This window comes from Passer montanus, unplaced genomic scaffold (assembly GCF_014805655.1).
Source record: "Passer montanus isolate IOZ18808 unplaced genomic scaffold, ASM1480565v1 scaffold4, whole genome shotgun sequence".
Classification (NCBI taxonomy): Eukaryota; Metazoa; Chordata; class Aves; order Passeriformes; family Passeridae; genus Passer; species Passer montanus.
Window position 1 is genome coordinate 7,003,394 of NW_024368818.1, and position 10,680 is coordinate 7,014,073.

The following is a 10,680-nucleotide window of genomic DNA, read 5'->3' on the forward strand; positions in this document are numbered from 1 at the left end:
TAAATTCATAAACAACACAATTCACTCAGTGCTTCAGTAAATGCGAGAGACCAAGGAATGAGTGTGAAGAAAGCAATGTTGGGATTGATCTTTTCAGGTCTGTTTATTGCTAATTGGCAGGATAATATGTACATATTCATAGTTTTTTGGAGGATTATCTTGTATTGTCAGATTGGCATTTTCACAACTGTTTCATTTACTTTGGATCGAAAGTCAGAGACCTGAGTAGAAGGCAGCTCACTGGTAAGGTTTCAGGAAATAAGACTGGAGCAGAATTCTGGTTTTCTTCAAAACTGTGGTGGTAGGCTGCTAGATAAAAGGACTTGAACAGATAAAATGAAAAATGATGATGGAAAATAAATATATTTTCATTAATCATTGCAAAAGGGATTTTTAATTTTAGTGGTACTGTTGTCTCTTCTGGGTTGATTAAGTAGGGCGAGTTGTTTGCTATTCTTCTTGCGTCAAAGACTGTTTAGTATTCTTTCAGTGTCAAATGCATTAAACACTGTCAACAGGAATTATTTAGGATTCTGAACCTCTTCTCTGCTATCTGCTTGTTGCTGGTTATTGAAAACAAATAAATGTATTATTCTCATACATGCAAAGTTTGGTATACAACCTTGTAGCAGGGCTTTGGTTTGCATATTCGGTATGCATGGCAGAAATGAAAACAAGGTGGCACATGTCTGACTATTTCTTTCAGAATGTGTCTTGATCAATTTAGATTTATTGTTTTTATGCAATCTTTTAAAAACATCTCTAGACGCTGATTTTTAAAAGATGGTAAGTTTTGTCTTAGTGCCTTTGATGTGGACACTGGGCAGGTGTAGCGGGCTGACTGTTGGGTTTAAAAGGGAAAAAAATTAATGTTTTATGAGGTATTCAGAAATGGTTTTAGGGGTCACTTCACTGGACTGTACAGAGCCTTGGAAAATTATGTTGAGCTTAAATTTTTTGTGGATCTTGATAATGAGCTGTAAGAGAAAGATATCTGAGCACTTCCTCACATTAAAATGACAAAACCTAGGTGATGAGTGAAGCTGTATGCCATACTTTAGTGATACCACCAAAGTCAATGGGTAATTGCTTACACTTGTAGATCAGCTTTTGTGAGTTCACTACTTGGGTGCTTCAAATGTTGTCAAGTTAAAAATGGCAGTTGAAATAAAAAGAAAATACTGAGGTTAGGTCACATCTCATTTTGTTCATTTCAAGACACCTTGAATGAATTTTGAAGTAAAGTTAGGTTGAAACCTGGTCTGTCTTAAGCTGGTTCAAAATGAGGGTGCTATAATAAGCTGTCTAATATCCAGTCTTTCATCTTTGTTTTAAGTCAACATCAGGGTTTTCTTTTTATCTGTACCTGGGAACTATATACTCCTCTTAAGGCTATTTTCTCACACTTGCTTTTGTTTTGATTTTAAAATGTGTTTCCTCGGTAGGAGACTGTGATGACTCTATTACTGTAAGCATCAAATGAAACTCATATTCCAGTCTTATAATTATCCTCTCATGAAAAGTTTAATGAAACATTTTCTGTTCTAGGTTGGCTGTGATCGCAGCAAAAACCTGGTGGATATTTGTGGAGAAAAACATTTCCAGGCGTTTGTCTGTGATGCCCTGTCAGTGCCAATCCGCAGCGGTTCTTGTGACGCCTGCATCTCTATTGCTGTAATCCACCACTTCTCAACAGCAGTAAGTCACCCCTCTCTCTGCTCCTCTGTACTGTTGGATTGCTGTGCAGAGCTGCTAATACTGCAATACAAGCAAATCAAGAATAAAACGGGAAGTAATCCAAGGTTTGCATTTGGTGTAAGCAGTTGTCAGAGCAGAGTTAAGCTGTTGTGCTACTGCTGCTTTTTAGAGTTTCAGTTCACATTCTCCTTCTGCTTTTCGGATGCCCTTGTTCCCCCTGAAGCTTTGGTCCAATGTTTGGGCTTCCTTTTCTTGTGCTTGTAATTAATGACACTGGAGAAGGGACTCTGCTTTGGGAGTTAAGAGATATATTGTTTCCTGGCTCAGATCTTGGGCTCTTGGGCAGATCTTGTGATTTTGGGTTTTTTAATCTGTGTATTGGTTGTCCATCTCCAAACAAATGGGATACTGCTCACCAGTCTGCTGTATCTCTGGGCTGGGTAAGGTTCTCCTGGCAGAAACTGCCATGGTAGCAAGTTCCTAGACCATCTTAGAGGGGCCCCATGGACCTTTCCATACCAAAAATGTAGTGAATGTTTCCAGTAAAAAAAAAAAAAAAGTACAAGGAATTCTGTTTTGGAGAAGGCTGACATATTTTTTTGTGTGGTCAGAGGACCTGTGTTTAAGCTCTAAATCTGACCCCTTGAGCTGCAAACTTAGCCTGTGCATCATCAGGTGTGGTAGGTTTGAATCTGGGATTTTAAATACTGAATCATCTTCTTGAAAAGGTGTCTGTCTTTTCCAGGAGGGCTGATATGTCCAAGAAATCCTGCTCAGCACAGATCTATTTTCAGATGGAAAAAGAATGGTAGAATCATTGAGGCTGGAAAAGATCTTTAAGATCATCAAGCCCCACTGTTAACCCAGCACCACCTGGTTCACCACTAAACCATGTCCCTGAGTGCCACATCTACAGGTCCTTTAAATATCTCGAGGGATGGTGACTCCACCACTGCCCTGGACGGCCTATTCCAGTGCTTGACATGAATGATGTCTTGATGAAGAAATTGTGTTTAGGAAAATGTCTTGGCTTGTACACAGTGATGGGCTGTATTATGAATGAAATAAATAGTGGGAAAAAACCACCTTCTTTTCAAGTTTTATTGTATTTGGGTAAGGAGAAATTGCTGCCATTCCATTCTTTTGACTTCTTGGTTATGTAGCAGCTTCACACTTTTGCTTTTCCTTTCCAGGAGCGGAGACTGGCTACTATCCGGGAACTAGCTCGGCTTCTAAGACCTGGTGGAACAGCACTCATTTATGTCTGGGCAATGGAACAAGAATACAAAAACCAGAAGTCTAAATACCTTAAGGAAAAGAATGGTAGTAAAAACAAAGACAAGGAAACGAATACTGGCACAGCCCAGAGACCACTTAGTGAGCAAGGGCCTGATAACAGCAGCCAAGACTCTGCATGGTCCGACCAAGTCCTTAATGACTTGAAGGATGAAAGCTGTGATGCCAAGCCAGTAGCAGACTTCAGACTGCCTGTTCACACTAACAGAACCTCCTTTCACTCTCAAGATTTGCTGGTTCCCTGGCACCTGAAAGGTGGTACAAAAAAGAAAGAGGAAAATGTTGATACAATGTTGGTTCCAGGTGGCTCCAAAGAATTACAAGAACTCAGCCCTGTTTTCCACCGCTATTACCATGTGTTCTGTGAAGGGGAACTGGAAGCAGTGTGCAGATCCCTGGATTGTGTGAGAGTTCAAAAGAGTTACTATGATCAGGGAAACTGGTGTGTGATTCTAGAAAAGTTGTAGACTATGATGCTTCCTCTACTATCTGTAGAGTTTTCTTTGTTTTTTACAGTGGAAGGTATTTTGTGAAAGGTATTTTTAATGCATGCTGCAGCTATTATCTCTTTTAAAATAGCAGAATAAATATTGTGTATTAAATTAATAACAGTTGCTATCACTGTGTGGATACGTTAACAAAACCATGGCCAAACTCAGCTACTACCTCTGCAGTGTTTGCCTTACTCCTCCGAATAACAGTGAAGAGGATTGCATGGGAAAATACTGCCCATGCAAATCACTAAGGCCAGTGTGAGCTTTTAGAGACAGAGGGCCTGGTTCTCCCTTCTCTTACATCATTTTATATTGATGTAGCTGCAGTGCTTTCCCTGCAATCCACAGCTGATTGGAATGGAGCTCTGGGCAGGAAAGGCAGAGCTGTTTGCTGTGTAAAATCGTGGATGAGGGAGGAGGGAGTGAATGGCATATGAAGCAGTTAAGCTGAAGAGTCAAACTGTTGCCTCAAGTTTGGTCTTTCCTGTTTTGATGTCTATGAGGGGTGGCAGATCTCTTTCAGTTTGGAATTTACTCTCTTGGTTGTGGTAATAATGCTTTCCTCAAAGGGAACTGGAAAATTAGTGAGGATATCACAGACATTTTCCTCTTCCTTGACTCTCAAATACTCACAACTCATGCTGTCCATCCCCAGATTTCTGTAGCTCTTCTTTGTAGTGTTGTGTGAAAGCTCCTGTGAGGTTTGAGTTCCAGCCCAGCTGGAATAGCCAGACCAGCTCTGCTACACACTTGCATTCCTAGGAGTGCGCATCTCTGTGCCTGTAGCACCAGGACTTGTGGGGGTGGGGTGACCCTGAGATACCCCAGGAGAAAAAGGGAAAAAATATTAAAGTGAAGGCAATATTGGTGCAGGTTTTCTGGTGGGTATTTTCAGCCCCTAAATGTTGGCAGTGCAGAAAGTTTTATTTAATACACTTCAGAAGAGCAAAGGACGGGAGTAGAGGGGAACTCATGCTGGGCTGGCTGACTCAGAGCCGCTCTTTTGGCTGTGGCCTGCAAGGACTAGTGCAATTTATTTGATACAACTCTTGTGCTACCAAAGCAGCATGACACCCGGAATGCATTTCTGAAACTAAAATAATGGGCTGACTTTTGTAGGCTGAATGGCTGTTGGTGCCTCTGGAAACTAGTGCTGCTAAGCTATGCTGTTATATTGATTGCCTGTAGTTGTAGCAAGCTCGATGGTATTGGCAGGTTGTGCTGCTGTAAATAATGGCTTACAAACCACGGTGCCCATCCTAAATCATGTGGGGACTTTGAGGACTGCTCGAGGACAGCTTGGCCTACTCCTGCCTGCCTCCCATGTGCAGGTTAAAGGCTGCTGTGCTGGCAGCCTGCTCACAGTCACCATTTCTCCTAGGCTCCCATCTTGTAATGGAGAAAATTCAAGAGGAACAAGAGCAGTAAGAGAGGAGCTTGCTGCCACCACAATTTACTTGGCCTGTGCTTTGCATGCTGTCTGCTTCCAATGAGCCTTGGGAAAGAAGGTCTCATTCCTCAGCTGCACATGCTGTCCATGTAGCAGCAGCCTTGTCCTAAGTGATTCCTTTCCTTTGGACAACAAAGGAAGCATTCTGTAGCAATGAGCCCTTTTGGGCACGTTCAGGGGCTGATTTGCACACATTCAATGAATATCACATAGCTGGAAACATGTCTTGCATCAAGGCCTGAGCTGGCTTTAGTACTGGGACACAGAGTTTGGGTGCAGGAACTCACCCCTTTCCCAGCTGGACTGTGGCACCAGAGCTAACCAGTGCTATACAGTGTTAGTGTGTTACTGGTAAGAAAGGGCAGGGAGAGTCTCTGCTGGGTTTCTGTGCAGTGACTAACTCACTAACCTGGGCTCCCTGTTATTTCTGCTTATGTGGATTGCATTCATGTAGAATAAAGGACAAAGACACATCTCTGAAGCTCTGTGCCTGCATGGCCCTGGGTGTGCTGGTGCCTGGACTCCTGCTCAGCACACAGCAGCTGCTGTTGGGTTTGTACATTGTCTGTAGCTGCATTTTTAAAAAGAATATACAGTGTTCTGGGAAGGAATGATTACTCCTTGGAAGTCCTTTTGAAGTGCTGCCGTATCATGACCTTGTGTGACAAATTAGGAATCAGGTCTGCAGTTGTGCTCGATTATTCAATGTACCCTTGTTCTGACTGAGGATAGCTCAAGAGGTGCTGTCTCCAAATTCACTGCTGGCTCTGACTGGACACAGGGTTAAGCACTGTTCTAACCCTTCTAACCCGGGGCTCAAATGCATCAAGTAGACAAAGCCAGAATAATTGAATGTTGGCTTTATGTAACACTAATCTATTTTTTGCAGGCTCTGTGGCTCCTGTAGAGCTTTCCTGCTTTCCCTCTGTTTCTCTGGCAGCATTAGGCATTATCTGGTGTCACACTTAGCATTTCTTGCCTTCTGGGCTGGTTAACATCATTTATTGACTGCCATATGAATGAATAGGTCACATTCCCTCTCACCAGGTCTGCAGTGAGGCACCTGAGATGTCTGAGAGGAGAGTCTGATTTTATGTCAGTCTTTTGGAGTCCATCAGTCTTCCTGCAAGGTATTCCTTTTAGCTGAGTCACAGCAGCTTTTTCCATCCATTTCATGCTGGCTCAGAACAGAAAGTGTCATTCTCCTGATGGTGGTGAGTTCCAGTGGGTCCTGCTTCTGGAAGGAGGTTCTGGCATGGGGAACACCAGCTTGGGCAACACTGCTTGGACAGACACAGTGGGTTGAACATAATTCCTTACCAAAGAGGCTTTTCCTGCCATTTCTGAAGGCTGTGAACCAGAGGATGGTCCCAGCGGCACACTGTCTCTTCAAAGGCAGTATACAAGTTAAAGGTACTCTGAAATCCTCAGAGACCTGGAAATGTTATGAAATATTTATTTGGTTAAAGTCAGATTGTCTCTTCAGACGCTCCAAGAAGAATGAAGTGGTAAAGGAGAAAATGACAAGGGAGGAGGGCAGGTAGATGTTAACAAAATGTATTGCAGAGATTTACAACACAGAATTACGTGCGACCACAGCTGCCCTCTGCAGGACTCACTAGTCCCTTTTTACCTCCTGGATGTGGTAATGAGATGAAACTTTTTAAGGTCAGCAGTTAGGTTTAAATGTTAGATTTTGTGTTGCACTGTCCTGCCCTGACAACTTCAGAGCATCCCAGGCTTAAAGCAAAGGACACAATGAGGCGATTTTTTGTTCTGGGACAGGCAAAAAATGAAGCCTGCAGAACATGGATGACTTCTTTTAACTTCATAGAGGTTCTTCAGGCTGATGTCATGGTGCAGCCAAGCCCATGACAAAAACTCCTTGAGACTTCAGAGAGGCTGGATTTCCCTGGAAGTGTTCAACTTAAGCTTAGCAGGGAGAGGTGTAGGATAGCAGATGGTAAGGGACAACATGCTGCTTGCATTTCTTTGCTGAATGAGAGCCACAAAAAGCTGAATGGGGACCACAGCTTCTCTTAAGAGAGCTTGAAAGACTGGCCTTGGCACCATGAGCAAAGATGAACTCTTGTACTCTCTAGTGCCCACCAAAGTCACTTAATCATGTTCTTCCTCAGCTGGACAGGGGAGAGAAAATTTAATGAAAGGCTCATGGGTTGGGATATCATTGGGGAGAGATCACTTGCCCATCACCATCATGGGCCAGAGTAGAAAAAGGAGAAATAAAACGGAATCTTAAAAACACCTTCCCCCCGCCCCTTTTCCCCAGTCCTCATTTTATTTCTGATCCTCTAACAACGCCTTGCAGTGACACACTGGGATGGGGAATGGGGGCTATGGTCACTTCATCACATGTTTCTGCAGCTGCTTCCTGTTCTCATACCAGGATTAGGAATCTTCTTCCTCTCACAGAAGAATTATGCATATGAAACTTCTAATCATGTAAGTACAAATGCAGATGTCAGACAGTCTCTGTATAAAGTGAACATCGAGTATGTTTGGGGACCGTGTGCCAGAAATAAATGTCATGCAGCTGTCACTGCATACAGCAAATGTTCTGAGTTTTGCAAACTATTCCCCTAACAGTACCAGGTGTATGAGGAATCTTCCCAAACACTTAAATTATGATAGATTTAGAGTGAAAACATTTTCCATACATTACAAAATGTTCATGTTTACCAGAATGTAAAAAAACCTTTTAGTTTCAGAATTCCAGTTCTGTTACACCTCTAAATATCAAAGAAACACTTCCCACTTGCAAAGTGAAAATTAAGAAATTATAAATGAAAATACTAAAGATCAATAGCTACTGTCTCCAATGTGCTTTGTTTTGTGTATTCTTCTTGCTGCTATAATTAAGGATTTCTTGTCATTATCACTTTCTGTGTGTCACTATGGTTTTCTATAATTTATTGTGGAAAAAAGAGGGAAAGACATTTCATTCATTATTACAAGTCTCTTTTAGGTGTGTTAGTGTGCTTTATATGAAGTTATTATACTGATAACATCAGCATTTGATCCCTAATTTTTTATGCAGATAACTTGCTCTGCCTTAAATAGTATATGTCCTCTTGGGGCAGAATTAGAATTCCATTGCTGTGTCTAAACTTTCTGAAAGACCATGCCTGACATCTCAAGTGGCTGCAAATGAAACACTTTCCTTCTCTCACCTGCCTCCTTAACAGGTGTTTGCTATGGAGCTGCTTGTTGAATGCAGACAGTGTGTTCCTGTGCCTGATGGTGCTCTCATCCACACATTTCTTGGCCAAGCCACCTCACTGAACTGTAAGACAGCAGCTGTGTTGAAGTCTACAACTCAGGTCAACAGCAAGACCGTGGATTGTTTTTACCTGTTTGATACAATTTTGCACACTATTCCTGTGACATTTCTGCAGTTGCAGCAAGCCATCACTGGTGTGCAAATACTGTAAAATTCTCAGAAACTTTGCCAGTATTGTAAGCTATTTTAAAGGCATCCATGTTTAAATTGGATCAGGGACACAGAGTGCTCTGACATGAATCTCTTCTCTACCCCTTAAGCAGGTTATGCCTGTGCTTTACCATTGAAAAACAGCAACCCCAATGACAGCAGTATTTTCCTTTGATTTTATGAAAGTGATAGCAGGAAATTTCCAATTCACAAGCAAATAAGGTGGAGAGATATGTCAGTGCAATGTGAGTAATTAATTTTCTCCCTGCAATGCAGAAATGTTCTGTATTATTACTTTAACATGATTACAAGCTTACTTTTGTTAAAAACTGATGGCCTTTATCTGAAAAAATAAAAAAAACCAGAAAACCAGTCTTCAATCACAACAATCAACTATATAGATGTATTTTTTCTTAGCTATGTCTTTGTCTTACATTCCTACTGAAATTTAATTAAAAGGAAAACTATTGAACCAAAACACAAGTCAGTAGAATAAATCAATGTGGTGAATTTATTTTTATAAATGATTTTGTGCGTCTTCATTTGATGTCTTATTCAGACTCTAGATCAAAATTGAAACTGTGATTCCAAGGCCTAGAGAGAGTTTAGAAATTACTAACAATGAAAGTAGCTCATAGTGTATTGCTGAGCCATCCTGTCTCCTTAGATTGTTCATCTTTGATGCCTTGTGCAGAGCAGAAGATGAAGCAGCATGTTTCTCATCACATACAACTGCTCAAACACACATCAGTCCATAATGTTAGGTTCCTCATACACTTGGATAAATTCAAAGCATAAAATTGCAACCAGAGAATTGCTAAAGCACTCGTCTCAGGGAGGCAGTCTTTTACAGTATGCTGCAGCTCTCTCTGGCAAAAACTCAAGTTACAATCTGGCAATATCTGAAGCTCTGCTAGAACAATTACAGTGAATCCCACATCCTTGATATTAGAAAGCAAATCCTGCCTTCAGTTCCAACTTCAAAGCTCTCCAGCTCTTCACACTGCCTTTTTCTTCTAGTTAAAGATGGAAAGGATAAGAAACAGAGAAGAGGTTGTTCATTCTTTTTTTTCTGCTTGCCTCTTGCATAGTTTCCAGAAGGGATGTGCACATACATGGTCTTTACACATTCTTCTGTTCTCTCTATTAACACAAATCTGCTGGGTTTTCCTCCCCTCTTTCTTCCTTTGCAAATCAATTTTTTGTGCACAGCATTCCTTTCTGAGGACTTGTTTGTGTGTGCCATCCATCTTTTCACCTTTCTTTATGTATGTATTTCCTCTGGTCTCATGGCCTCTGAATTCTCACCCACATTAGATTTCCTAATTTACCAATACAGAAATAACTCCTTGATTCATAAATAATGACGTTCTTGAGTCCTTGAAAATCGTAACACTTTATATTTCCCATTCAAAACCTCTCCTTGGATTATTTATCTTTGGACTTATTATAGGCATCTCAGATTGGTAAATTTTTACATAAGGCCCTTTAGTAAGTAGCCCATCTGGTAAGTAGCCTGATGCTGGTTTTAATTTATCATAAGAACCAATCCCTAGCAGTTCTATGTGACTCTTTTGTTAAGGGGTTATGCCCTTCAAGAGAGCTTGGTTTCTTTGAGAAATGCTTCCTTTAAAAATTTTTTTTAAAACAAGTGCCATTGTAATGATTTCTGCTGCATATACTCACTTTGCATCTTTCCTCACTCTTCATCCCATATTCTGAGGAAGGTTCAGAGGGGGTTTCATTTAGAATTCATCAATGCCTCTCACCAAGCTACCACAATGAGAGGATATATTTCCTCTGGCCCAACTGTTGAATGTTAAGGATACACTAAAAAGAAAAGAAGTTTGTTTATTATGCATTCTTCTTGGGTCTCAGACTTTATTGAGTTTCAGGCTGTATGTGACAAGGATGTAAATTAGAAGATGTTCTGGAGTAAAAAAAAAATTGAATAAATTCCTTTTAATGAAGAAATGCTGATTATGTGGAGAGATGTAGCTTATCTGTATGCTTCATATTAGAGGAATCACTGAGATTTATCTCTTTCTTTCTGTTGATATCTCACAGATTAAATAAACACAATTGTGCAGTCTATGGTGTTGTTCCCATTTACTCGCATTTCTGTTACAAAACCTGGAAGACATGGAGCCAGCTTGCAGGCCACAGCTAGATTTATCACTCCAAGATCCCTGGTAGGAGGTTTGTTAGGATGGCCAGAGTTCTTGCCTCACCTTTGTTCTTTCTAAATAATCCTCTCGGCTGAGTCAATACACTTGTTCAGACTGACATGC

The 10,680-nt window shown here is 41.0% G+C and overlaps 1 protein-coding gene across 2 annotated transcripts in view; it reads left to right on the top strand.

Annotated features, from left to right (window-relative positions):
- ALKBH8 (alkB homolog 8, tRNA methyltransferase) overlaps nt 1-3,603 on the top strand; it is a 43,929-nt gene extending 40,326 nt beyond the window's left edge. For both annotated transcript variants that reach the window (XM_039718716.1, XM_039718717.1), the window contains exons 12-13: nt 1,549-1,698; nt 2,892-3,603. In XM_039718716.1, coding sequence (XP_039574650.1) covers nt 1,549-1,698; nt 2,892-3,461 — 720 coding nt within the window. In that variant the 3' untranslated portion in view covers nt 3,462-3,603. The remainder of the gene's footprint in view (nt 1-1,548; nt 1,699-2,891) is intronic.
- Nucleotides 3,604-10,680: the final 7,077 nt, after the last annotated feature.